The sequence below is a fragment of the Eumetopias jubatus genome, unplaced genomic scaffold, assembly GCF_037043125.1.
Source record: "Eumetopias jubatus isolate StellerSeaLion01/CBP00866 unplaced genomic scaffold, mEumJub1_p1.0 scaffold_16, whole genome shotgun sequence".
Lineage (NCBI taxonomy): Eukaryota > Metazoa > Chordata > Mammalia > Carnivora > Otariidae > Eumetopias > Eumetopias jubatus.
The window spans coordinates 67,681,386-67,708,300 of NW_028274822.1; the positions used below are offsets into that span (position 1 = coordinate 67,681,386).

General features: G+C 51.6%; 3 protein-coding genes and 1 pseudogene across 6 annotated transcripts; all 4 read left to right on the plus strand.

The window, feature by feature from the left end:
- The first annotated feature begins 1,620 nt into the window (after window positions 1-1,620).
- Window positions 1,621-11,811, plus strand: LOC114201494 (glutathione S-transferase theta-1). Of its 2 annotated transcripts, XM_088019370.1 has the most exons (5): window positions 1,621-1,806; window positions 3,467-3,554; window positions 5,345-5,495; window positions 10,977-11,153; window positions 11,344-11,811. In XM_088019370.1, exons 1-5 carry the CDS (start codon window positions 1,695-1,697, stop codon window positions 11,536-11,538), a joined length of 723 nt encoding a protein of 240 aa, XP_087875496.1. In that variant the 5' UTR covers window positions 1,621-1,694; the 3' UTR covers window positions 11,539-11,811. The 2 variants fall into 2 exon arrangements, with proteins under 2 accessions (XP_087875496.1, XP_087875497.1); XM_088019371.1 differs by lacking the exons at window positions 1,621-1,806; window positions 5,345-5,495 and having other exon boundaries at window positions 3,475-3,554.
- On the plus strand, window positions 6,076-6,413 carry LOC148162311 (centrosomal protein 15 pseudogene; annotated as a pseudogene).
- Window positions 11,812-13,727: 1,916 nt separating the features above from the next.
- LOC114201477 (glutathione S-transferase theta-3-like) lies at window positions 13,728-21,241 on the plus strand. Of its 3 annotated transcripts, XM_028094152.2 has the most exons (5): window positions 13,728-13,839; window positions 15,425-15,512; window positions 17,336-17,486; window positions 19,986-20,162; window positions 20,474-21,241. In XM_028094152.2, the coding sequence occupies exons 1-5, from the start codon at window positions 13,728-13,730 to the stop codon at window positions 20,666-20,668; spliced, it is 723 nt and encodes a 240-aa protein (XP_027949953.1). In that variant the 3' UTR covers window positions 20,669-21,241. The 3 variants fall into 3 exon arrangements, with proteins under 3 accessions (XP_027949953.1, XP_027949956.1, XP_027949954.1); XM_028094155.2 differs by lacking the exon at window positions 13,728-13,839 and having other exon boundaries at window positions 15,429-15,512; window positions 19,983-20,162; XM_028094153.2 differs by lacking the exons at window positions 13,728-13,839; window positions 15,425-15,512 and having other exon boundaries at window positions 16,299-17,486; window positions 19,983-20,162.
- A 2,948-nt stretch (window positions 21,242-24,189) lies between these two features.
- DDT (D-dopachrome tautomerase) lies at window positions 24,190-26,691 on the plus strand. The gene is made up of 3 exons (XM_028094158.2): window positions 24,190-24,401; window positions 24,712-24,887; window positions 26,442-26,691. Exons 1-3 carry the CDS (start codon window positions 24,294-24,296, stop codon window positions 26,512-26,514), a joined length of 357 nt encoding a protein of 118 aa, XP_027949959.1. The 5' UTR covers window positions 24,190-24,293; the 3' UTR covers window positions 26,515-26,691.
- Window positions 26,692-26,915: the final 224 nt, after the last annotated feature.

Consider the following 26,915-nt stretch of genomic DNA (forward strand, 5'->3'; position numbering starts at 1 on the left):
ACTAGGGTCAGCGGGAAGTGGGGACCGAGTAACTTGCCACCTCTGAGTGTCTAGCTCCTCTTTCAAACTTCAACATCTGAAATCTGAAGTTCTCATCCTGCCTTAATTTTTTTTTTCATTTGGAAATCATTATTACCAACATTTGCTTTCTTTGGAAAGACCTTTCTTACTGTGTAGAAAATGTTATCTTCTTGCGGATGCATTTTCAGTTGGACTTATGTTAGGAAATGACACTGACACCATATGACCAGCCAGGTGGCATGCTCTGGGGGATCCCGGGGTAGTAAGGAACAGGCCTGAGACTGAGGCTCAGCAGGTGAGTCGAGGGGTGATGAGTTGTAAGGGCCCTGTAGGGCTCTAGCCTCCTCATTATTTTATCTACCCATCTATTTAGTATTGAAATATAACTGACATAACACTGTGGAAGTTGAAGGTGTACAACTTGTTGATTTGATACATTTATATATTGTAATATGAGCTAACACTCTATTATGTCACCTAATTCTCATTTCTTTTTCATAGGGAGAATAACAAAATCTCGTCTCTTAGCAACTTGGAAATCATAATACACTTGTCCATGTTGTCGACAACAAATGTTGTTGACTAATAACCATTATGTTGTGATAGATCTCCACAACTGATTTATCTCCAAGTTGCAAGTTTGTACTCTTACACATTTTTCCAGGCTTCCCACCTCGCAGTGCCTGGTGACCACCATTCTCCTTTGCCTCTATGAGTTTGGCTTTTTTTAGATTTCACAAAGAAGTGTGATTACACCGTATTTGTCTTTCTCTGTTTGACCTATCTCACTCAGCATAATGCCCTCAGGGTCCATTGAGGTTGTCACAAATGGCAGGATTTCCTTCTTTCTCATGGCTGAATAGTATTCCATTGTGTATACATACCACCTGTTCTTTATCCATTCTTCCTTGGCGGACACTTAGTTATTTCCATGTTTTGGCTATTGTGAATAATGCTGCCATCAACATGGGGGCGCAACTATCTCTTTCATATCCTGTTTCCATTTCCTTTGGATATATGCCCAGAAGTGGGATTGTTGGATCTCTCCCCATCATTTTAAAGTTGGAGAAACTGAGGCCCAGAGCCAGCAAGAAACAAATTCAGGGAATGTGATGCACTGTGCTGGCAGGAGCAGGAAGACCAAGGCTGCCACGTTACAGGAAGCATAATCTGAGCTGAGTGAGTTACCACAAAATGCTAAACAGAAGCCCTGAGGCTGTGCCACTTGCTGGCATCACGATCTCGGGAGTGTTCTTAGGAACATGGACTCTGGAACCAGACTTTCTGGGTCCATAATCACTTCTTGCCTCAATCTCGACATCTCTAAAATGGAGATGATAGGAAATTCTGACAGCGACAACGTGGATGAACCTTGAAGACACCATGGTAAGTGAAATAAGATGGTCCCAAAGGACTGGGGACCCTCGGCGGGACCCTTGGAGGGGCGACCATCGCGTCACCACCCCGCCGGCTGGGCCCTGCGCTCTTGGTCCCAACCCCTCAGACGCGCCCCCAGCCGCTCCAGCGATTGGACCAAAGTGCCTGGGTGACTGCAGTCCCCCAATGGGGAGCGGAGGCTGGTGGGGCGTGGCCCCAGGACCGAGGGCGTTTCTTGGCTGCGCTCGGGTTCGCGGAGTCCCTGGGGTCGCGAGTCCGGTCCTGCGGCCCCCGCCATGGGCCTGGAGCTTTACCTGGACCTGCTGTCCCAGCCCTGCCGCGCCGTCTACATCTTCGCCAAGAAGAACCGCATTCCCTTCGAGCTGCGCCCGGTGGACCTGCTCAAAGGTGGGCCCAGGCTTGGGTTTGGGAAGCGAGAGGTCGGGGCGGAACGGGGAGGCCAAAGATTGCTTAAGAGGACGATCGGCGCCAACCCCTTCTTAGGGCCATTGCTGAAAAAGGTGAGCCACCGGGGAGATCCGAGAATCGGGTAATCCCCCAAACTCTGCTCGGTCCCGGGGGATAGACGACGGGGCTCGGCCGAGGCCGAGTGAAGGGGTGGGGAGCTTGAGGAAAAAGAGAGACCTGGTGAACAAAACCAGGGTGTATCTCGACATAGGGAGAGAGGACCTCCAGAAAAGAGATGGGGGCAGGAGGTGGGGGGTTAGGGCGCCCAGCATAGAGACTGCGGCAGAGCCGAGTCCCTCCTCTGTGGTCCCCAACTGCCGAAAATCTGCCACAGCAGTCACCAGGGTCCCGACCTTCCAGCCCTGCGCTATGCACCGCCGCAGTCTGCATTGGGGGTCCCTCTCTGTCCCTGCTTCTGCGCTGCCTTCTTCTGCTTTACCTCTGCCTTCTTGTTTCTGCCGGGAGGGGCACCCCAGGGGGTATGCCGGGAGCCTGAGGGGAGACTGCAGGGGAGGCTGCTGGAGCTTGCTGGGCCGGGCACTCTGAGCTGGAGGGCCTGTCTCTCTTCTCCCGGCTTCTCCTGGGGGGATTTCCCACTTGTCCTGCCCAGGGCTTACTCTGCCGAGTACAGGGGACAGCGCCTGGGGACAAAGGAATATCCCAGCCAGACTGTTAAATAAAGGGTGCAGAGCGGTGTGTTTCACCAGGAGAGCAGGGCAGGTGTGTCTGGTGAAGGCGCAGTCTAAGGGGAGGGAAAAGGGAGGAAAGTGGGTGTGTTTGAGGCTAGAGTGTTAAGGCAATCGTGTATGGCTTCGAGGAGCTTCCACCTGATCCCGGGGTAATGGGGAGCCACTGAAGGCCGTTGAGCAGGGTGGCGATGAGCCTAAATGCTCTTCAGAAGCTTCTCTCTGACTGCATCTGCAGGAGTAGGCACCAGCCCTGCAAACTGAAGCAGAGGCCAGGATCCCAGGGGACATGTGGCTGTACCTTTTGGGGGGCGGTAGGTGGGACAAAAATGTGACTGTTCCAGCTCCAGCGGAGCCTAAAAGCAGGGCCAGCCCTGTGTCCCCAGCGGCCAGGGCAGGGTGAACAAGGGAACACAGAGGAGCAGGGGTGGAAGTTGTTTGCAAGTAAATAGATACCAGGAAAAAGCCACTTCTCTGTGTTTGGTGACCTTACCTTAGAGTCCACAGGGAAAGGGGCACTGTAAGAAATCAGAGCGCCGGAGCGCCGTTTGGGTGACCAACCACCATCCTCTGTCAGCTTGGGGCACCCTGAATGTGTACTTAATGAGGCCGGGGATGGTGCAGAGGTGGTGGGTGCGGTGAGTGTGAAGGCCCAGCTGAAGCCTCATATCCTGCACCTTGGGCTGTGGGTGTAGCTTGTGTCCAATGGGACTTGGCATGGGATGTCGAGGTCCATTTTGCAACATTTGGCAGAGTAGCATCCCGTTTCTCCCAAAGTGGCCCTCACTAGCCTTTGCCATGCAGGAGAGCACCTGGGGGCTGGAGAAGAGCCATGAAATTGGGGCCTGGGCATGGTAGGGAGTGGGCAGGGCTCAGTGTTTCCTCCTTCACCCACCGTGATGGGCTCTCTGCAGGCCAGCACCTCAGTGATGCCTTTGCCCAGGTGAACCCCCTGAAGAAGGTGCCTGCTTTGAAGGATGGAAACTTCACCTTGGCTGAGAGGTAACTGGGGCCCTGGGGCTGCTACCAGAACTCACTGGAACCATCTTGTCCTAACCCTTTATTGTATTGTATTGTATTGTATTGTATTGTATTGTATTGTATTGTATTGTATTGTATTTATGTATGTATGTATGTATGTATGTATGTATGTATGTTAAAGAGAGAGAGAGCTTGAGTGAGCTGAGTGAGGGGCAGAGGAAGAGGGAGAAGAGAGAAAATCCACAAACAGACTCCCTGCTGAGCTCAGAACCTGACAGGGGCTAGATTCCAGGACCCTGAGATCATGACCTGAGCCCAAACCAAGAGTCGGCTGCTTAACTGACTGAGCTGCCCAGGCGCCCCCTAACTCTCTATTTCAGAGACAAAAAACTAAACTCCTCAGAGGTGAAGGGCTCTTAGCCCAACATCCCATAGAGAGTCAGGGCTGGAAGCTGGACCCCTGCCTGCCCGCTGGTCCAGTTCACAGAGATGCTTGGACAAGTAAACATCTATTTTACTTCTGTACCCATCCTGTGGTTGTTGGTGAGAGTGCCCCAGGGCAGGGGTGCAGGGCAGGGCAGGGGCAGCGCTCTGTCTCGAGATGGCCCATGGGCATCTGGGCTACCCAGTGGCTCCAAGTCTGGGCAGCAGCCTCCCTGGGTGGGCCTCACCGAGGGAGGACCATGAGACATGTGGGTGTTTTACATCACCACAGGTCCCAAGAAGTGAAAAGGTCAAGTCTTTTTCCCAGTTCTGCCCCCTTTTGTCACCTGAGTCAGCCCACCCATACCAAGGAGAACTTGAAATTTTAGAACCTATCTTTGGAATTGTGAGATGGGTGCATCCCTCCAAGAATTCCTAACACTATGCCAGTGTCATTTTTTTTTTCTTTCTGCTGCTCTCTACTGTCCTGGGTCCTTGTGTCACCCAGTGTTGAGCACCACGGTACCTGCTAGGAGCATTGTGCGATTTCTGCATTCCTCTGTGTCTTTACTCACTGTCAGGAGGTCTGTGACTCCCGGGGACCTGCAGCCCTCCTCAGAGGTGGTTTGAACCCTTAGCTGGGAGGAAAAGGAGCTCTCGTACAGAGTAGTGAGTTGTGAAGCCAGGGCATGGATACAGGATTCCTAATAGGGAACAGAGGTTTTCTGCCCTTATTGGCTGGGGTGCACAACACTTGGGGTACCCCAAGTTCCTGAAAGCTTTCCTATGGCCCCAAATTCATGCATCCTCAGGGCCCTTCCGGGTCCATCCCTGTCCCAACACCATGGTAGCCCTCATAACCTAGGGCAGGAGGCGAGCTCCAGGGGCCTGGTCTGTTCTGCTGTCCCATGATCCTGCAGCAGCCCCAGTGTTTCCTACAGGGTGCTTTAGGGAGAACAGAAAGATGAGAGGAATGCCTTTTTGAGTGGTCAGGCCATCTGAGGCTGGTCTGGATGCCAGAGGATGAGAATGGATGCAGACTGGAAAGAACTGAGCTTATTCAAGGCTCAGCTTTGATGGTGTCTCCTCCAGGAAGCCCTCTGACCCTCTGATCAGAGACTGTCTCTGAACACCTGGCAGGATACTCTGCTGTGGGCTTTTGTCCGGTGGGAGGATGAGCTCGCGTGGTAGCCTCAGAAAGACTCTCAGCCCTGCCGCCAAAGTCCCTGTGCCCTGGGCAAGTCCCTTCACTGTCTAAGCCTGGCTTCCTTCTCTGGAAAGTGAGGCAAATACCTTGGCACATCGTCAGGAAGATTAAAGAAGGGACTCTGATTAAGCCCCTAGCACAGTGTCCTTCCTCCACCCATCATGTCATCCCTCCCCTGCAGCGTGGCCATCCTGCTCTACCTGACCCGCAAGTATAAGGTCCCCGACCACTGGTACCCCCAGGATGTACAGGCCTGCGCCCTTGTGGATGAGTACCTGGCATGGCAGCACACAGCCCTGCGGAGAAGCTGCCTCCGGGCCCTGTGGCATAAGGTGAGGCCCTGAGGTCATCGCCCCAAAGGGGCTAAAGCACCATTGCATTCTTTTCCATTTGGGTAGTCTCTATGAAATTAACTTTGACTCCACGTTGCTATCCAACCCATCTAATACGGTCTTTTTTGAGACATGTATTTTTCAGTTCTAGAAATTCCATTTGGTTCTTTTTTAAGTATCCATTTATGTGCTGAAATTCACCATCTGTTTACCCATTTGGTCCATCTTTTCTTCTAAAATTTTTAACATATTTATAATAGTTACTTAGAAGTCTTTGTCAGCTAATTTTCATACCTCGGTCCCCTGTGGGTCTATTTCTATTGGCCATTTTTTTATCCGCCTGATTATGGGTCACATTTTCTTCTGTTTTTTATGGTGTGCTAGACATTATGTTCAAAAAAAAGGTAGAGCTTTACGGAGGAGGTCCGAGTGTGACTGGGACAGTCACCTGCAGCTTTTGCATGCAACCGGATGATTTGCCTTCAGGCTCCGAGCCTTAAGAGTCTTCACTTGATCTTTATCTGTATTGGCCCAGGCTCTTCAGCAAAGCAGAAAGCTTATACGGCAGCTTTGACTAAAGATGACGTTCTTGTTTGCTCAAGAAATTCACCTTTATAAAAGACATGGAGAAATCGTATCACAAAGATTAATGTTACTTCAACAAAGGTAGAATAAATTTATAGATGAAAACAAGGAAAAGGCATCTCAGATGCAAGCCGCTGAGACTGCCTGTAAAAGGAACCTTGGTCTTTTAATGGATATAGAAGCATCAGAAAAGTCGCTAGAGACCCGGATTCACCCAAGTCCATCACCAGAGGTGGTTTCTCTTGAGACTCTTTACTGGACATCAGTAGAAGAATATATTCCCAAATGGGAACAGTTTCTTTTAGGAAGAGCACCATATTCTATCGGTGTTGAAAATGAAAACGAAGCAGAAAATACCGTTCAGAATGAGGCGCAGTGATAACTTCTTCACATACTCTTTTCAAAAAAACCTGTTTAGTACAGCTGAATATTAAAGAATATGTGGGCCATTTAGGGTACCTTAGGAATCGAATATGTTCATATTGTCCCATTACCTCCTCGATGACATGAAGGTAGGAGAATCGGCTCACAAGTCTCAGGTTCTATCACTTTGAGACCTACTATCACTTCAGGGTCACGAATTTGCTTTTTGCCAATTCCATGGAAGTGTTAAGAGCTAATATTGAAAGGTGGACTATTTATTAAGTAAGTCTCTAAATAAGTGTTATGTGTGTCATTTTTTAAAAAAATCATCTAAACAGTGAATACTGGTTGTTCTGATTAAAAAAAAAAAAGGTAGAGGGGCACCTGGGTGGCTCAGTCATGATCCCCAGGGTCCTGGGCTCCTTGCTCAGTGGGGCGCCTGCTTCTGCCTCTCCCTCTGATTTCCACTCGCCCTGCTTGTGCACTGTCTCTCTATTTCTCTCTCTGTGTCAAATTAAAAAAAAAAAATCTTAAAAAAAAAAGGTCATATGCTCTTCTGTCTGAGCCAGCCATGTATGATTCCAGTTATATGAGATCCTTAGAGTAGTTCTGTCCATAAAGACAAAAAAGCAGAAGGATGGCTGTCAGGGGCTGGGGGGAGGAGGGTATGGGAAGTTTTGGTTAATGGGGACAGTTTCAGTTTGGGATGACGAGTGAGTTCTGGAGATGGTTGGTGGTGTTACCTAACCCCCGAGTCTAGGTTCCTGAGTCTCAATGTCATAGAAATGAACACTGAACTTGAGAGAAAGAAAACAGGTGGAGTTTATTAGAGATAGCTTGTATAAAAGGGGGCCGACAAGACAGAGGAATGTCGCTACCCACCTCGGTAGCGTTGCGAGGCTTATAAAGGCACTTTTCCAAAGGGTGAGGGGCTGGGAATGGGGAAGCGTCCTTCAGTCCCACGGTCATTATCTTGTGGGCGTCACTTTTTATTTATTTATTATTTTTTTTTGTGGGCGTCAATTTTAGTGGATACAAGACAATCACAAGATGCTTTTCTTCATGGTCGACATTCTTCTAGGGCTCCTGGAAAACAGAAATACTTGGGCAAGCAGGCTTTAAATTGTTACTTCTAATTTTGCCCAGGCAACCATTACTCCCTCACGGCTCTTATCTCTCATTCATTCTCTTTCCCAGGAGATATTTGTCTCCAAGCTTATGGAAATTTTTAACCCTTGTCTCAGACCAGTGACTTTCACAGGAGCTTAGTCCCCTCTGGCTTTCCCTCTACTATGTCTGAGGTGATAGTTGTACATGCTTCTGGTGTGAATGTGCTTAGTGCCATGGAACTGTACACTTAAAAATGGTTAGATGGGAAATTTTATGCTACGTGTCTCTTACCATAATTAAAAATTAAAAAAATTATAGTAACATGTAATCAGTAGAAAAATCATTAATGCACTATTTTGCATTCTTTTCTCATACTGTGTCTTCGGAATCTGGTGTGTATTTTGCATGTGCGGCACAACTCAGTTAGGACCGACCACATTTCAAGAGCTAGCCACTAGTGGCTACCATATCAGACATCATAGGTTTCTGCCCTTCTTCTTTTTTGTTTTTTGTCCTTTCTTTTATTTTTTTATTTTTAAAAGTTCTATAACTCCTTGATGGCTTTAAAGAAAGATAAGATTATGTTCTTTCCACCATTGTTACGATGGGAGCTATGGTTTTTGTGACGTTGATGTCCTTATCAGAAGTGGGATTCGTTTTTTTTTTTAAAGATTTTATTGATTTATTTGACAGAGAGAGAGAGGTAGCCTTATTTTTTAAAGTGTATGGCTAATTGTGGGCCATGGGCTTTATTTCTCTGTCTCCTGTCATTTCTTATATAAAACAGAAACAGGACAAAAATTCAAAAGACCTCTTCGTTGTCCTCATTCCTTCCTGAGTGGCCATTCTGCTCTGGGATCTGGTGGGAGTCTTCCAGTTCACGATTTTATGCATTATTACACTTAGGTGTCATCATAAGCATAATAAAGTTTTGCTTTGAGTGTTTTAAAATTTTATATAAATGCTCTCATATCACTCTGCAATGTGCCTTTTTCCGTATTGCCATTGGTGGATCTAATTTATCCATTTTAACGACTCTATAGTAATTCATTATATAAATAAATCAGAATGTATTTATTACCCTATTATGACTTTTTATATTTAAAGAGGAACAAAACCACTCTTTAAAACCTTAAGAATTGGGGCGCCTGGGTGACTCAGTCATTAAGCATCTGCCTTCGGCTCAGGTCATGATCCCAGGGACCTGGGATCGAGCCCCGCATCGGGCTCTGTGCTCCGCGGGAAGCCTGCTTCTCCCTCTCCCACTCCCTCTGCTTGTGTTCCCTCTCTCGCAGTGTCTCTCTGTGTCAAATAAATAAATAAATAAATAAATAAATAAATAAAACCTTTAAAAAAAAATAAAACCCTAAGAATTTTGGATCAACCAAAGCAGAACAGAAGGGAGATGTAGACAATCTATTGCAGGGGCGAGGTCGATAAAAAATGAGGGCGGAGGGCTAGGTCGGTTGTGCGGAGTGAGAGCCCATTGTGCCCTCCTGAAGGAGTGGCTTCTCCCCAACATCAGCCTTAGACACTGAGCAGGGATACCCTGTGGCCAGCACCCTTTACATGAAAAAGAAGCTGGAGGGGCACACGAGTGGCTGTCCGTTAAGTGGCTGCCTTCGGCTCAGGTCATGATCCCAGGGTCCCAGGATTGAGCCCCACATTGGGCTCCCTGCACAGCGGGGAGTCTACTCTCTCTCCCTCTGCGCCTCCACCCACTTGTGCTTGCTCTCTGTCTCCCTCTCTCAAATAAATAAATAAAATCTTAAAAAAAGAAAAAGAAGCCGGAAATCTGGACTCCTGTATGAAATGCCCCCATTTTTAAATGTCAGCAACTGATCTATATTTTTATTTTTATTATTATTATTATTTTAGAGAGAGAGAGTGGGGAGGGGAGGGACAGAGAGATAGAGAATCTTAAGCAGGCTCCATGCCTAGCATGGAGCCCAACGTGGGGCTCTGTCCCATGATCCTGAGATCATGACCTGAGCTGAAATCAAGAGCTGGACATTTAACTGACTGAGCCACCCAGGCGCCCCTGATCCATATTTTTAAAAAACTCTATAGCCGGGGGGCGCCTGGGTGGCTCAGTTGTTAAGGCGTCTGCCTTCGGCTCAGGTCATGATCCCAGGGTCCCGGGATCGAGCCCCGCATCGGGCTCCCTGCTCAGCGGGAAGCCTGCTTTTCCCTCTCCCACTCCCCCTGCTTGTGTTCCCTCTCTCGCTTTGTCTCTCTCTGTCAAATAAATGAATAAAATCTTAAAAAAAAAAAAGCCCTCTATAGCCAAAGCAATGTCATAAGCTTAGGGCTGGCCTCCAGGGTGCCAGTGGGCGACTGCTGATTCTGTCTACCTTGTATGGAGGAGGAAACTGAAGCCCAAAGCCAGGGCTTGGGTACAATCTCGTCCTGTTTACCTAGATCCCAGGCTCCCCCAAGCAACTTTACCAAACACAGCATGAAGCATTCCCCCCTCGCTCCCCATCCACTGTATCTCCCGACAGCTCTGCCAACCCATGAGGCTGTTGATGGCTTCCCCCTAAAACACCTTCCTCCCAGAATCCTGGACACCGCTCTTTCCTGGCCCTCCTCCTTAGTTCCTGGTAGCTCGTTGCCAGACAATGTCCCTTCTACTCTTGGCTTAGTCTTTTCTTGGCTCTGCTGTCTCGGGCAACTGACTGTCCCTCTCTCTCTGGGCCCCACTTTTCCATTTACAAGAGGAGTCATGTACCACTATTCCTTTTTTTTTTTAAAGATTTTATTTATTTATTTGAGAGAGTATGAGAGACAGAGCACATGGGAGGGGAGAGGATCAGAGGGAGAAGCAGGCTCCCCGCAGAGCGGGGAGCCCGACGTGGGACTCGATCCTCGGACTCCAGGATCATGACCTGAGCCGAAGGCAGTCGCTCAACCAACTGAGCCACCCAGGCGCCCTGTACTATTATTCCTATATTATAGGTGAGGAAATTGAGGCTCAGGGGGTTTGGGTATTTTGCTTTAGGTCACACGCTTTGTAAGTGGCAGAGTGGAAACCTTACAAGCTCATCTTCCTAATTATACAGTAAGAGGTACTGACTTTACGTTCAGGGGGAAAGAGGTTATAACATAGACTGTCCCTAGGCTAGATTTATACTTCCAAAGTATAAAATTCATGGTTCAAGTCCCCCCTCCAGTCATTCTCAAAGGGGTTTGAGTCCTTCTGTCAGATGCCCCTGAGGCTCAGCCATCAGAGAACACGGAAGCAGGAATATTTTTGGGAGAGGTGGTCCTTTGGGAATTGCCCTGAAGGCCTAGTCCAGCCTTAGGAGAAAGGTGCATGGAACCAGAAAGCAGCTCAAACTGGGGCGGGGGAGGCCCACTTGCCTTCCTGCCCCTGAGGCTGGGCTGGCCCCTAAGCCTCTACCTTGCCTCCTCACCTCCCAGGTGATGTTCCCTATTTTCCTGGGTGAGCCAGTATCTCCTGAGATGTTGGAAGCCACGCTGGCTGAATTGGATGTGACCGTGCAGTTGCTTGAGGACAGGTTCCTCCAGAACAAGACCTTTCTCACCGGGCCCCACATCTCGCTGGCTGATCTGGTAGCCATCACAGAGCTGATGCATGTGAGTGTTATGGATAGGGTGGCCTGCCAGGCAGGCAGGGCCCTGGGCTTATGTTGCCCCCCCCACCTGGCCATGTGCCAAGCTTATGTGCGGAAGCCTCTTCTGGAGCTCTGGGGCCCCCGCACCAGGCAGATGCGGCCACCCTTGACCTTACCCATCCACCCTCATCCTGTTCTCTTTCTCCCTGCAGCCTGTGGGTGCTGGCTGCCAAGTCTTTGAAGGTCGACCCAGGCTGGCTGCATGGCGCCAGCGTGTGGAGGCAGCAGTGGGGGAGGATCTCTTCCGGGAGGCCCATGAGGTCATCCTGAAGGCCAAGGACTCTCCACCTGCAGACCCCACCATAAAGCAGAAGCTGATGCCTCTGGTGCTGGCCATGATCCAGTGAGCCGGGAAGCCCAGTCCCTGTGCTTGACCGTGGCAGTTCAGAAAGCACCTTCATTTCCACTGTCCCATGGGAGGCAGGCTCAGAGGGCAGTAGTGATTTGCTTGTTCAGTCCCACTGCACCTGTGCTCCCCAGGTCAGGTCCCTGCACCCGAACCATCTTGCACAGCTACCTAAAAGCCACAATGAGAACGGAATAGCCAGATCTTATCTCCTTTAATCACTGCATCTTGTTTTCAGTTTGGGAAATAAACCTGGGCTAAGCCTGAGCCTACACTTCTAACTTGGAGGTGTGATTTATTTGACCTTCTGTCTTGGCCCTGGTCTTGGTCTCTACCCGAAAGACAACCCCCCTTCTGAGGCTCTATGGGTCAGCTTCCCCATCCATGATGGTTGCCAAGAGTGAAATTAACAAATGCCCTCTACTCTTCTAATTCTTGGAGAAAGTGATGTATCAGACACCATAAGAATCAGCAGGCATCCCTTATATGGTGACTATAGGCATGGTGATCAATCAGTTGGCTGGGCCAACCTCCTAGGACATGGCCCTTTGGCATCAAGTCCCGTAGCTCATGAGTCCTGCCTCTGTTCTGCTGAATTGATCAGGCAGGGCAAATCTAAACAGCAGCTCTCCTGGTCAGGAATCAGTCATGCAGGGCCTTAAAGGCCATGCCTATGATCTATAAACCCTAAATAGGCATAGTGTGCTCAGACTGCATTTCTTTCTTTCTTTATATTTTATTATTTTTTTAAGATTTTATTTATTTATTTGACAGAGTGAGAGAGCACAAGCAGGGGGAGCAGTAGAAGGAGAGGGAGAAGCAGGCTCCCCGCTGAGCAAGGAGCCCGATGCGGGGCTCGATCCCAGGACCCTGGGATCATGACCTGAGCCGAAGGCAGACGCTTAACCATCTGAGCCACCCAGGCGCCCCTTTTTATATTTTATTTTAAGTAAGCTCTACACCCACTGTGGGGCTTGAACTCATGACCCTGAGATTAAGGGTTGCTTGCTCTAGTGACTGAGCCAGCCAGACACCCCACCACATTGTATTTTAAAATAATATTCTGCCTCCCCAGGGGGGTGAGAGGGCTTGCACTTGAGGGTGGCCAAAGAGGAAGCAGGGAAATTGGATATTATAGTGATCCTGCCAAAGTGATTTGTGCAGGAGGGCAGGGCAATGAAGGGGTTGGAGAACATGGCCCCTCCCAGCCTGGATAGGGCTCCAGCACTAGCACAGGAAGGCAGTCTCCTGGGGGGATAGGTCTTACTTAAATCTTACTTAAATTTTCCAATAACATTCTCTTGCCAAGGGGTTTTCTGTGAATCTTGGCTTTGGGGGCTGGGTTTTCTTACCCCAAGAGCCTCTCTTAGGGAATGGGGGTTCATAGCCACTGACCTCAGGGGCCAGATGGTGTCAGTTGGAGGGACTTGGCTCTGCAAAGGAAGTGAGGAAGTTTCAGGCCCCCCTGCAAACCTCTGGATGGGCCCCACTGGCTTCTGCCTTTTGCTAGAAGGATTAGCTGGGTTGTAATGAATATGACCCCAGGGATTAGGGAGGGGTGGCTCATTCTTTACCTGGAGTTTGGGCCAGGGCTCTGTAAGGAGCTGGGGTCCAGAAACCTCCGCAGCCTCCATCCTGGGCACTGGGCGCAGGGGAGGCTACTGTACCTCCGTTCTCTGCCTCCTTTTGTGTTCCTGGGGACTTAGAAGCCCTTCTCTCTCAGTCCCCTCCTTGAGTCTGGGGAGGTAGCTTGGGCCAACTGAAGGCAGCTGAGCCCTTTCGATCCTAATTTCACTGAGGGTCTGTGCTGGAAGCGTCCTTGGCGTCCCGTTCCCATTACCATCCTCCACTGCACCATTTGACAAAGGTAAACATTGAGGTCCGGGAAAGGGGTGTGACCTGGCAACGAAATCTCAGGTCAGAGGCCAAGTCTCCCAGCGCCCTCTCCAAGAGAACTGCAGCCCCGATTCCAGGGAAGGGAGGGAGGAAGAGCTGGGGCGCCGCTGATTGGCCCAAAGTTCTCTAGAGCCATCCAGTGGGCGGGGAGGGTGTGGCGGGGCTCAGACGCCCCCCACCCCCCACCCCAACCCCTCTCCCCCGGATTGCCCTCATAGGCTCGGTGGCCTGGCCGTTTCTGTTCCCGGTCTTATACCCTGGGCGCGGCCCCGGGGGTGGTCCGCTGCTTCCGCCATGGGCTTAGAGCTCTACCTGGACCTGCTGTCCCAGCCCTCCCGCGCCGTCTACATCTTCGCCAAGAAGAACGGCATCCCCTTCGAGCTGCGCTCGGTGGAGCTGCTCAAAGGTTGGCCTGGCAGGGAGGCAGGCCCTGCGGTCGGGGTCGCCTGTGTGCTGACGGACCCCCTCCCGCCGGCGCGGCAGACCGACTGGAGGTGACACTCTCCAGTACGGAAACTGTGTAATCGGTTATTGGTTGTGTCTTTTTCAAGAGCCCCGATCTTTGCCTAGTGAATACGAAACGTTTTTCAAAATACAGGTTGAGGGGCACCTGGGAGGCTCAGTCTTAAGCGTCTGCCTTTGGCTCAGGTCGTGAACCGGGGTCCTGGGATCGAGCCCCGCGCTGGGCCCCCTGCTCCGCGGTAAGCCTGCTTCTCCCTCTCCCACGCCCCCTGCTTGTGTTCCCTCTCTCGCTGTCTCTCTCTGTCAAATAAATAAATAAAATCTTTAAAAAGAAATACAGGTTGAGAGGGAGCAGAGCCGAGAGAGGGAGCAGTGGGGGGCGTGGGTTGGGGGGCGGGAAGGGGAAGTGTGGGGAAGTGGAGTGAGTGCCCCAATACCTCCCCGCCCCCGGGCTTGGAGAAAACAATGAAACTGCCTCCTCATTTCTGAATTGGAGTAGCCTGCATCTCTTGAATGTCTGCAGCTGCCTGCAGAAGAAGGCGGTTCCACCTGGAAATGGTCTCTTTACTTCTACCTAGGCCTGCCTACCTCGCCTCCACATTTACAGGATCCAGTGGAGGGGCAGGGCTGTAATTGGACCGCAGGACAGTTGGGACAGCAGGCCTACCCTTGGGCAGGCCAGGGGGGAGATCTCTCCTTGTCTGAGCCTGCCCACCTTCTGTCTTTGGTGCCCCCAGCTTGGGCCACCAAGTGCTATGCTGCCACCTTGCTCCACCTTTCCAGCCCTTCTTGGGTTGGGGCCTGGGCACAGAGGCATTTTCTGGAGGGAAAATGGGTAGGGCTGATTCTCTTCACCCAGGAGAAGGGCAAAGAGAACCACAGGTGAGCCTATGGCCAGGCTGGAGCCTGGTTCCACAGAGGCCGTGTGACTCCGCACACAGTAATTGTACCCTCCAGCACTGGCCCAGCTCAAGGAATGCAGAAGTGTACAGACCTGAGAACCCCCATTGGGGAAGGAGTTTTGAGAGTTTGGCACCGGACAGGAAGAAGAGCTGAGCTGCTGGAGCCTGGGTGACTGAAGAGGGTGGGAGCTCCTGGAGAGAATGAGGCTGGACTGAGGGCTGGGGGCAGGTGTGGTGTGGACAGGGCACCCGGCCAGCTTAGGAAGATGGATTTCAGGGGCAAGCCTAGAGCCCAAGGAGGAGACTGGAGTGTCTGACATATGGATGAATTGGCTGGGGCTGGGGTTGGGGGGTGACTTCCAGCTTCAGGGACTCACCCTCCCTTCATGGCCAAGCTGAGATGCTGCTTGGCCCGGGTTCCCAGTGGGGCTGGACGCAGGAAGGGTCGGCCTCTGGTGGTGTCAGGGTCTGTGATCTGGTGGCCAGTAGAGTGGTCTCTTTCCTGTTGCCCACCTGGATAGGGGCCTCAGAAAGTTGGGGCCTGGATGTTGGGGTGGCAGTGGGGAGAGTCCTCGGCGGGGGGGGGGGGCTCAGAGTTCTCACCAGCCTCACTGCTCTCTCCCACAGGCCAGCAGCACAGTGATGCTTTTGCCCAGGTGAATCCCCTGAAGAAGGTGCCAGCCTTGAAGGACGGGGACTTCACTTTGGCTGAGAGGTATCAGGTCCCCAGGCTGCTACCCAGGCCTTGTGAGACCAGTCAGCCATCCGTGTATCTACTGCTGATGGCTTGGATCACGGCTTGTGTGCCCTGAGCACCTGTGGTAGCCCCACCAGGCAGAGGAGCCTGGGGCTAGGAGGAGCTATTGAAGTCATGGCATCCCCCCCTCCAGCCCCTCCCGCCCCTCCAGCCCATAGTATAAAGGAGGAAACTGAAGCCCAGAGAGGAGGGGCTTGCCCAAGGTCACAGGGCCCAGCCTCTTTCCAGGCCTCCTCTCTGCTAACCCAGCCCCCAGATGGAAGGAGAGCAGAGAGCTAAATTTTGAGGAGTAGCTGTACCCTACCACTTCTAGAAATTTTGGGGGCAAGTACTATTGCCCTGGGAGTCAAGAGAGCACCCAGAGAGCTTCAGTGGCTACTTGCTGAGCACCCACCAGGGCCAAGAACCATTGCTGTGGTGCCAAAGCAATGAACAATTCTAAGCCCTTGGCCTCCTGGAGCTCATATTCTAGAAGGGAGGACTGCTAATCTCTGTAAGGTGTAACCCATGGAGAAAATAAATAGGTTAAGAGTGGGGGGCTGTGCAATTTTGAGTAGGATGTTGAGTGAAGGGCCCCTTGAGGAGGAGGCATCTGTGCAGAGACCTACAGGAACAGAGGAGCAAGGTATTTGGGAAGAGTGTTCTGGCTGGAGGGAACGGCAAAGCCAAAGGCTATGAAGTGGGACAATGCCTGGGGGACGGGTTGAAGAGGCAAGACATCCAGCGTGGCTGGGGTGAGGGAGGGGCAGTAAGCAGGGGATGAGGTCGGAGGGGAGCATGTGGGGCCAGGAAGACTTTGGCTTTTACTGTAGGTAAGATGGGGCCATTGCAGGAGTTCAAGCAGAGGAGAGCTAAGATCCAACTTAGGTTTTAAAAGATCCCTCTGGCTGGGGTGAGAAGGCACTATGCTAATCCAGGAGAGAGGTGCTGGGACCTCAGATCAAGGTGGTGGTACAGGGGGACGTCGTGGTCAGTTCTGACTGCCCTTGAAGGTCAAGCCCAAGAGTGTGCTGAAGAGATGGAGGTAGGTGGGAGAGATGAGAACTCAGGCCAGCTTCCAGGTTGGTGACTGAATAGTGATATCCTTTACTGAGGGCACATAGTACCTCTGCGGTAGAGCCAGATTCACGTTCCATTTGGCTTCAGAACCTCTGGTCGTTGGACAGTCCAACATCCATGCAGGCATGGTGCTCTGGCCAGACATGATGCACAGGCCAGACATGGTGGAGGGAGAGGGGAGGGGAGGAGGTCAGAGAGGGCTTCCTGGGGGAGGAGGCTGGAGGCTTTGGGCAGGTAGAGAGGAGAGTGGGACAGGGTGGGAAGCAGTGACCCATCACCTGGGAGGCTTTGTCCCAGCCCCAGGGAGTGTGAAGGGACAGCTGGCCTTGCTCCTGTCGTGACCATGCACGGGATATGGTGGGGAGTGCTGAGTTGCTGTTGTCTTTCAGGAACCATGTTGGGCCCCCCTTCCTCCTGGAAGCTTTCTCTGAGTACCCATCACCCTCCTTCTGAAATCCCAAGACATTTTGTTTTTCACTCGGTGCCCTTAGTTCAGATGATAGGATGACCCAGTGTAGAGCTGTGTGACCCTAGGCAGTCACCTAACTTCTCTGAGCCTCACATTCCTACTCTGCATCATGGTGCAGAGATAGTGTAATGCTCCACCCATAGGAGTTGGGGAAATGTGAGTAGTGGGGGCCAGCCTCCACCTGGGGCCTAGCCCCTGTGGAGTGGCTGAAAAGTGACTAGTACATGTTCCTCACCCCCTCCATGTCCCCCAGTGTGGCCATCCTGTTGTATCTGAGTCGCAAGTATGAGGTCCCCGACCACTGGTACCCCCAGGACCTGCAGGCCCGTGCCCGTGTGGACGAGTACCTAGCCTGGCAGCACACAGCCCTGCGGAGTAGCTGCACTCGAGCCATGTGGCAGAAGGTGAGCTATGGCAGGACGGGGACCCTTCGAGGATGCTCAAGGGACAGTGCTTCCGGTTTAAAAAATTCTGTTCAGGCGCCTGGGTGGCTCATCCGGTTAAGCGTCTGCCTTCGGCTCAGGTCCTGATCCCGGAGTCCTGGGATTGAGGCCCATGTCGGGCTCCCTGCTCCGCGGGGAGTCTGCTTCTCTCTCTGCCTCTGCCTGCCACTCCCCCTGCTTGTGCTCTCTCACTCTCTCGCTCACTTTCTCTATCTCAAATAAATAAATAAAATCTTGAAAAAAAAATTCCGCTCAGACCTGAGGCCTTAGAACACCAAATTCTAGAATGCCAGAGACTCTAGTCCAACCAACTTGTTTCCCAGAGGGGAAGCCAGGGCAGAGCCAGGGAGTGACTTCCCCCAGTGTGCCGATTCCTGAGCTGCTGGGAATCAGAAAAATCTCAAACTAGGAAGAAATGAGGCATCATTTCAATAAAGTTGATCTGATTTCTGGGTATTCAAGGATTTCTAAGCCTAAAAACACTGAAAGACTTAAAGAAAAGCCTAATAGATTTTACACATACAATGACATTTTGTGTAAGGAGGAAAGGATTAAACTTAAAACAAGCAAAAAACTGGCAAAGATTTGTTAGAAGTAAATTTTGCGCGCCTGGGTGGCTCAGTTAAGCATCAGACTCTTGATTTCAGCTTAGGTCATGACCTCAGGGTCTTGGGATCAAGCCCTGGGTCAGGCTTTGCACTGAGCATGGAGTCTGCTTCTCCCTCTCCCTCTACTCCTCCCCCTGCTTTTGCTCTCTCTAAAATAAATAAATAAAATCTTAAAAAAAAAAAAAGAAAGGGGTACCTGGGTGGCTCAGTCAGTTAGGCATCTGCCTTTGGCTCAGGTCATGATCTCAGGGTCCTGGGATCGAGCCCTGCACTGGGCTCTCTACTTAGCGGGGAGTCTGCTTCTCCCTCTTCCCATCCCTCTGTGCGCTCTCTCTCTCAAATAAATAAATAAAATCTTTAAAAAAAAAAGTAACATTTTTTTTAAAGATTCATTTATTTGAGAGAGAGAGAGCACTCATGAGCATGCACACGCACCCACCCATGAACTGGGTGCAGGGAGGGGCAGTGGGAGAGAATCTCATGTAGACTCCCTACTGAGCGTGGAGCCTGACCGACTGGGCTCCATCTTACCACCCTGAGATCATGACCTGAGCCCAAATCAAGAGTTGGATGCTTAACTGAGCCATCCAGCTGCCCCTGAAAGAAGTAACATTCTTAGTATTTAAGATGCTCTCAGAAAGCCCTCAAACAAAGGCACAGGAGAAAAATGGGCACAGGAAACCAGTGGAGATTTACTTGAAGAACAGAGAGAAATGGTCATTAAGTGGATGAAAATACATTTAACCTAAGTAAGAATCAAGTAAATGCACACTAAAACAGCACACCCATACCATTTTTACCCAACAAATGTACGGATGTTTTTGAGATGTGTGCTCTGAATTGTTATTTGTAAGGTACTTACAAAGGGCTTGGCACACAGTGGGTGCCCTGTTCATGGGAGGGAGCATGAGAAGGGTATGCTCATACTCTGCTGCAGATAGAGTACCACTGTTCTGAAGGGCCCTTGAGCAAAGTGCAGGTTTCTATAACCTTAGAAGTGTCTTCCTCAAGCCTCTCGGGGCTAGAAGAGGAACCCCTTCAAGCTGGTAGGAGCAGGAGCCTGGTGGGTTTGAAGGCAGAACGGAGAGAAGTCAAACAGAGTGAGTATAGACCTTAGGTACTCAAACTGTGGTCCAGGGACCAGGAGCATCAGACCACCTGGGAACTTAGAAATGCAGAGTCTTGGGGCACCTGAGTGGCTCAGTTGTTAAGCGTCTGCCTTTGGCTTGGGTCATGATCCCAGGGTCCTGGGATCAAGCCCTGCATCGGGCTCCCTGCTCCGCAGGAAGCTGGCTTCTCCCTCTCCCACTCCCCCTGCTTATGTTCCCTCTCTTGCTCTGTCTCTCTCTCTCTCAAATAAATAAAATCTTAAAAAAAAAAAAAAGAAATGCAGAGTCTCAGGCACCACCCGGGCATTCAGATTAGGAGGAATGTGCACTTTAACCAGATCCCAGAGGGATTCACATGCATCATCCCATTTGAGAAGTCTGGGGTGGAAGAGGAGGTGGGGAGTGGGGAGAGGGTGACTGCTGCACTGAGGAGGGGCCTTGGGTTGAGGCCTTCATGGTGAGGGTAGTGGAGAGCCATGGAAGGCTTTATGCAGGGGGTGTTATGGGCAGACGGGGATTCCAGAAGTTCCCCCCACTGGCTGCCTTGCATGAGGACCTAGGGAGAGTGGAGGCTGTCCATGTTGGAGTAGAAGATGACGCCTGGGCTGGTGTTGGCCATGGGTGGAAGGAGTGGGTCAGAGTGAGGAGAAATTTGAAGGCCTGGTGGTAGATTGGATGAGAGCAGGAACTAGGCTAGGCTTTGAGCAGACCCTAAGCCCTCTCTCTGCCTGCCCATCTAGCAGATGATGTTCCCAGTGTTCCTGGGTGAACAGGTGCCCCCTGAGACATTGGCATCTACCTTGGCTGAGCTGGACAGGTGCCTGCAGCTGCTTGAGGACAAGTTCCTAAAGGACCAGGACTTCGTTGCTGGACCTCACATCTCAGTGGCTGACTTGGTGGCAATCACAGAGCTGATGCATGTGAGTGCCATGGGGTGGTCCACTGGGCAGTGGGGTGTCCTGGGAGGGAGCCAATGCTGCCCTTCCTGGTTGTGGGACCCTGGGCAAGTCACTCCCCTCTCTGAGCCTCAGTGTTCTCATCTGTAAAATGGGGCTTCAGACCTATCCTGCAGCAATACTGAGAAGCTTCCCAGTGTCTCCCAGAGAACATCCAGCTTATTACATGTTGTGGCCAAGGAAGGAAAATCCACCCTGGGGAATTACTCAACCAGGTCATCCTGGCTTGTGCTTGACCATGCCAACCCCCTCCACTTGGCTTCCTCTCCCCATAGCCTGTCAGTGCTGGCTGCCAAGTCTTCAGAAGCCGACCCAAGCTGGCTGCATGGCGCCAACGTGTGGAGGCCGAGGTGGGGAAGGATCTCTTTCAGGAGGCACATGCAGCTGTCATGAAGGTTGAGGATTTGCCTCCAGCTGACCCGGCCATAAAGGAGAAGCTGAAGCCCTCCGTGCAGTGTTTATTGCAGTGAGTGGAAGGCCAGGCTTGCAGAGATGATGGAGACCCTGTTGTCAGAATGAAGAGGTGGAGTTGTCCCTCCCAGGCTGTGAGCAAGACACACTCTCCAGTCTCTGGTCCCTGGTTCCCTCCAAGCATCAGGTCTTCGTTCCTTCTTCTGTCTGTTTCCACACTCCACTCCCGCCCCTTCCACTCTGACTTCGTGTCACCCCTGGAAAGAGCTTAGTAAACACATATTTGACCCCAGCTCTCCTGTGTTTGAAACTTTCCATGGTGCTGAACTGCTCTGGGGCTAAAGTATGAATCACTGAACTTTGCATTCAAGGCCTTGCCCACCCCTCCAGGGCACTCCCTTCTAGTTGCACACAGTAGCCCATCATTTTTAGACTCCTTCTCCCAGCTCCCACCTCTACCTCCTGGCCTTGGCTTAGGCTGTTTTCATTGCTAATGGGGCCTGTCTTCACCTTTGCCCGGTGCCCCTTCTGGTCTTTAGGCATTTGTCACCTTTCACTTCTCCAGGGAGGCTTCCCTGACTTCCTCAGCTCCAGGCCAAGTCAGGTGACACCCCCCCGCCCCCCAGACTCCTTAGCCCCAGTGCCTCCCTCCCCTCAACCCTGGAACAAAGCTGGTTCAACACCCCCTCAACTGAGCACATGTCATAGATGGGGGTCACGCTGGTGAAGAGATGTCTGAATCAGGCATGGCCTTGTTCTCTTAGGTCTCTGTCCTCTGGGGTGATGCTGTCTCCCACAGGTGGGTTGGGTGCAGGGCTGGTTTCTGAAGGTCCTTGCAGGGAGGGAAGTCCCAGGTTAGTTCCTGGCACTCTGGGTGCTGCTGCTGCTGAGGGAACAGAAGGCAAGCTGAGGACAAAGCAGAAGCTGACACCCCATACCCCCGCCCCCCATGGGATATATGTGACATTCCTCAGGCACTCCTGAATGCCCAAAAGGAAAAACAAATAGTTAACTGGAGACCACAATCCTGCAAGACCTGAGTCTCCCTCAGTTTACTTACAAAAGCCTCAGCAATAGCTTCCAGAAGGGAATGCAAATACAATTGAATATCCTTATAACCTGCAGCCCATCGACAGGTACTTGAAGTGGGCAGAATGTAATGTTCCTCCAGAAAGTTCCCAACTGTCTTAATGTTAATGCCTTGCTAGAGGGGAAAAACAACCTTAACTTGACAATGGCAAGGCCTCCGCTATCTTGTAGGTCCTCCTTAGCATATGAAAGTTCTCTTGAAACCTTTTTCCTGACCTCCCCCAACCCCATGGTATATAATCAGCCACCCCTAACAACCCCAGTGTTGCAGCTTTTTGCCCAATGGGGCCTGTTACCATGCTTTGATAAACCATCATTTTGCACCAAAGACGTCTCAAGAATTCTTTCTTAGTTGTGTGCTCCCGACACCACCCCCACTGAACCTCACCTATATTCCAAAACCCCATCACTGAGAGGCCTTGCTCTCCCAAGCCTACTCAGAACCTGGCCACTGTCTTACCTGTGCCCCATCCTGGGTCCCAGACTTGCCACCTGTCCCCGTCCTTTCTCCTCAAGACTGTTAGAATCTACCTGTCTTGTGTCCTAGATCCTTTGATATCTTAGTCATCCAATAAACTGCTAATGGGACAGGGTCATGAACAGAGAGCCTCTCAGACTGCCTGCCTTCTCTTTTAAGATTTTATTTTTAAGTGATCTCTACACCCAACATGGGGCTTGAACCTGCAACCCTGAGATCAAGAGTCGCATGCTCTCCCGGCTGAGCCAGCCAGGCGCCCCAAGGCTCCTCTAATGTGCACACTCATATAGGACTTTAGAAGTGTAATTGAAATTATTCATATACACCCACAGAATTTCAATTGCATTTTCATTTACAAGTCAAACAAGTTTGCAACACTGATGAGAGTGCCATGTTTAGCCATATCAACAGGATTTCCATGTTTTTAAAAAATATTTATTTCCGAGAGAGAGAGAGAGAGAGAGAGAGAGAGAGAGAGAGAGCTCACAAGAGTGGGTGGGGGGGCGGGGGGAAGGGCAGAGGCAGAGGCAGAGGGAGAAGCAGACTCCCTAAGGAAGCCTGATACCAGGCTAGATCCCAGGACCCTGGGATCATGACCTGAGCCAAAGGCAGACACTTAACTGACTGAGCCATCCAGCCACCCCCAGATTTCCATGTTTTGAGTGACACATTTTGTTTTGACCATAAAAATATAGGGTACTGTAAACATGGCTGGTAATTCGACTAGGATCTGACTTTCATCCCTTGATGGACAGTACTTCACTATGAGACAAGGTTGCCGCAGTTGCAAGAGGCCACAAAGGCAGATGTCTTTCAGGGCCAGGTAGGGATGCAGTGAGCCAGAGGTTCTCTGCCCAGCCCCACCTGAACTCACAAGTGTCACCTGGCTCCTGGTCAAGAGAAGCGTAGATTCCTGGGTGCCTGGGTGGCTCAGTTGGTTAAGCGACTGCCTTTGGCTCAGGTCATGATCCTGGAGTCCCGGGATCGAGTCCCGGATCGAGTCCCGGATCGAGTCCCGCATCCGGCTCCCTGCTCAGCAGGGAGTCTGCTTCTCCCTCTGACCCTCTTCCCTCTCGTGCTCTCTATCTCTCATTCTCTCTCTCTCAAATAAATAAATAAAATCTTAAAAAAAAGAGAGAGAAGTGTAGATCCCTACATATAACGAGAAGTCACCTTACTTGGAAATGGTAGCAACACAGTAAAAAAAAAATTTAGGATGGAGCCCAGGAAAGGCCCCTACAGGTGTGTATGTTTTGGGTGTGTTCAAACCCCCATTTTGTGAAACGGAATAAAGAAAACCTCATTTACAATAAAGTCGGGAGGCCAGAAGGGGGAACTCTCACACCTACTACTCCTTGCAGCTCTTTGCAACCCCAACAGGAAGAACCCTACCTTGCATTCCCAAGGGAAAGAAGACTATATACTACCAGCAGAGGAAAGAAAGATACCCCCAACCTCCCTGCCCCGTCCAGCCAGTGCGATACTGTCACAACTCAGCCACTGAAACGCGACCACACTCTTTCAGCTTATTCCCGCGGACTTTTTGTTTGTAACAGTCCCAACTCCTCCTTCTCCTCCGTTAGAAAACGTTTCTCTTCTTTGTTGGTTGGACTTGGCTGTGGTTTTGTCTTAGGCTGCGTGTCCCAAATTGCAATTCTCTGCTATCCTCGAAGAACCCAATTTTTACTGGTAAAATAACTGGCTATTTTATTTTCAGGGTTAACAATCTAAATATGGGCTAGGAAGCAGAGGACTGCACCACCCAGCAGCCCAGGAAGCCAGAAAACCCCCGGCCAGCGTGTCGGGAGCCGGTAGAGGCCGGGACACTGTGGGCCGGGCCGTGGCCCAGCCAGTCGGCTTGGGAGACAGTCATACACCTCACTCTTCCCCCTCTCCCCGTCCGGCCTTGGGACTTCCGGAAATCAGCGCCCGCAGAGGAGGGGTGGTGTAGACTATGCAGCCAATCCGGGGGCGCTGTTGCCTGCCCAGCCAATAAGGAGCCTGGTTTCCGTGGCGCCCCGCCCCTGCTGCCTAGTCCGCGACCCTTGGGAACAGCGACCCGCACCCGGTGCGTTCTTTTTCTGCTGCTGTGGCCCTGCGGTTCCTTCTGGCCAGACATGCCGTTCGTCGAGCTGGACACGAACTTGCCCGCCGGCCGTGTGCCCGCAGGACTGGAGAAGCGGCTCTGCGCGGCCACTGCAGCCATCCTGAGCAAACCTGAGGACGTGAGCGTGGGCCGGGGAGCACCCCGCCGGGGGTCGGGCTCTGTCCGCGCCCTGGCGTCCGCACCGCGACCCGGGCTCTTCGTCGCAGGGGTCCCCGCCCGCCAGGCCCTGGCCTCCCACTCTCCCCACCCCTCATGTCTGCTCCGTGCTTCCTTCCTTGGCCCTGACACCGACGTGACCGCCAAGGACCCCGTCCTGAGCCTCTAGCCCTGACCCCAGGGGCCGGCGCTTGTCGGCCCTCGTCCTCCCGGGTCCTCAGCGCGAACTCGGCCTGCACCGGCTTCAGGTGAAACTTTCGTGTTCCCCGCAGCGCGTGAACGTAACGGTGCGACCAGGTCTGGCCATGGCGGTGAACGGCTCCACGGAGCCCTGCGCGCAACTCCTCATCTCCTCCATCGGTGTGGTAGGCACAGCCGAGGACAACCGTGGCCACAGCGCCCGATTCTTCGAGTTTCTCACCAAGGAGCTGAACCTGGGCCAGGATCGGTGCGTGGGGGCAGGGAGAGGATGGGGGCAGTGATCCCATACCAGAGTTCCTTCTAAGGTTGGGAGAAAAATGCATTCCTTGCCCTGCTCAGATAGGCCTAGTGCCCTGGGCCCTCGGATGGTGGGTCCAACCCTCAGAATGGTAGCGGAATTGAATGACTCCCTGACTCTGCTATGGTCCTCTTGACACTTGGGCAAGGCGCGGCCTTGCAAACCTGTTAACATCTGTGCTGTGGGAAGGCTCTACTTTAACAGCTCCCTGGGGCAATTGCCAGAGTCCTGTGGGATGGCCGTGCACTGTATCTGCCTTGGCACTGTGTAGGGTAGAACGTTATTAACCTGACAAAGCTATGGCCATTTATCATCCGCCTTTAGTCTTCACATCTTAGACAATCAAGAATAATTTTCTAGGACAACTTATCCAGGCTGGTTGGGAGGAATTCTGGGTATGTCCTGAGGCTGTGTGACCTTTGGGACTGTAGCCAGCTAGGTCCCGGGTAGCTCCCAGCCTCCCAGGAGGCTCAGGAAGTAGTGGAAAGAACATTGGCTTGGATGTCTGGAGACCTGAGTTCTGGGTCCAGAACAGCTGGGGGATGCCTGGCAAACCTGGAAATGAACCATCTCTGGTTTGTACGCTTCTCTTCTGTGAACAGAGGGGAATGTATTAAATGATCACCCAAGAAGCCTGAACAGCTCCCCAACCTGGGATTCGGTGTCAGAGTTAGTTTTTTTCTGGGTGAAAAATATTCCTGAGCCAAGCCCATGCCTATGAGGAACTAAGAGCATGAGCAGCTTGAAAGAACCTTCTAGAATGGATCCTTTGTTGGCCCAGGAAGACTGGTGAGGAATGGTTATTCCTGGGAGTGCTCAGACCTGGTCCTCAAGTTGGGGTGAGATAATAATTGTAAGAACAATATGTAACATGTGAATGCTTACCGCGTGCCAGGTTATCTCTAGATACCTTATGTGCATCATCCCATTTGATCCATGCAAGCTCTGTCCCTCTGTTCACACCACTTTGTGCAGACATGCCATCCCTGTGAGGTTTACAGATGGGGAAACTAAACCTGTCACACCAACCCTTCGCCTACTACCCTTCAGGTTACCCCAAATATCTTGCTCTTCACCAGGGACTTCCCATCACTTCTGTGAAAGGGGCATGTTTGTTCATTCCATAGACATCAGGGTGGGGGAGGCGGTCACCTTGTGCCTGGTTTTGAGCTAGGCTTTGAGAAAACAAAGGTGGCTGGGACACTGCACATGCCCCCAGGGAACCTGCAGTTTGGAAGTGGGAGGGCTGCCCCTCTGAGTCCACAGAGCATACAGTGACCATAGAGGCTGCTGTGTTGTCTGGGGCAGTCACCATCCTGCCCCTGGCTGGCCCACAGTGGGAGATCATTAATGGGATGGGGTAGGCATACAAAATGCCTGCTAGGTTAAGGCAGGCTGGTCTGGGAGCCTATGGTAGGAGTGCCCAGCTAGGAGTTGGAATATAAGGCATTAGCCAAGGAGCTGATAACATTTTTTTTTTCTTTTTCTTTTTTTCTCTTGAAGGATAATTATCCGCTTTTCCCCCCTGGAGCCCTGGCAGATTGGCAAGAAAGGGACAGTCATGACTTTCCTATGATTGGCACATGGGCATCAGGGCATGCATCTGTCCGCTGTCTGCCCCTTCCAGAGAGGCCTCCTGGCAGAGTAAGGGCCTCGTGGATACCAGCTTCTGGCACTCCTTCATGCAGATGTGCCCGTGACCTCACAGTCATCTTCTTCCCCATTCTCGTGTCAAATAAAGGAAGAGACCTTCGTCTTTCTTTTTTTTTTTTTCCACCCCACCCCGAGACCTTTGTTTTTCAAACATGATTTCATTATCTCCCTTTACCCCTCCCTGGCATTCTGGGTCACCCTGGGCAGCAGGGTTGGTTTATGAGGTGGGAACTTTAGGGAACCTGAGAGGTGGGATGTTTCCTGTCTTCCAGGCCACTGTCTCATGTATTGTATGTAGGCTGCTCAAATCCAAGGGTGGAGGGT

Excerpts from the sequence above, each read along its gene's own strand:
- LOC114201494 (XM_088019370.1), top strand. The coding sequence starts at position 1,695 with ATGGGCCTGGAGCTTTACCTGGACCTGCTGTCCCAGCCCTGCCGCGCC. Across the intron at positions 5,496-10,976 it reads TCCGGGCCCTGTGGCATAAG|GTGATGTTCCCTATTTTCCT; the intron begins GTGAGGCCCTGA and ends CTCACCTCCCAG. Across the intron at positions 11,154-11,343 it reads CCATCACAGAGCTGATGCAT|CCTGTGGGTGCTGGCTGCCA; the intron begins GTGAGTGTTATG and ends TTCTCCCTGCAG.
- LOC114201477 (XM_028094152.2), top strand. The coding sequence starts at position 13,728 with ATGGGCTTAGAGCTCTACCTGGACCTGCTGTCCCAGCCCTCCCGCGCC. Across the intron at positions 15,513-17,335 it reads GACTTCACTTTGGCTGAGAG|TGTGGCCATCCTGTTGTATC; the intron begins GTATCAGGTCCC and ends CATGTCCCCCAG. Across the intron at positions 20,163-20,473 it reads CAATCACAGAGCTGATGCAT|CCTGTCAGTGCTGGCTGCCA; the intron begins GTGAGTGCCATG and ends CTCTCCCCATAG.
- DDT (XM_028094158.2), top strand. The coding sequence starts at position 24,294 with ATGCCGTTCGTCGAGCTGGACACGAACTTGCCCGCCGGCCGTGTGCCC. Across the intron at positions 24,402-24,711 it reads TCCTGAGCAAACCTGAGGAC|CGCGTGAACGTAACGGTGCG; the intron begins GTGAGCGTGGGC and ends TGTTCCCCGCAG. Across the intron at positions 24,888-26,441 it reads CTGAACCTGGGCCAGGATCG|GATAATTATCCGCTTTTCCC; the intron begins GTGCGTGGGGGC and ends TTTCTCTTGAAG.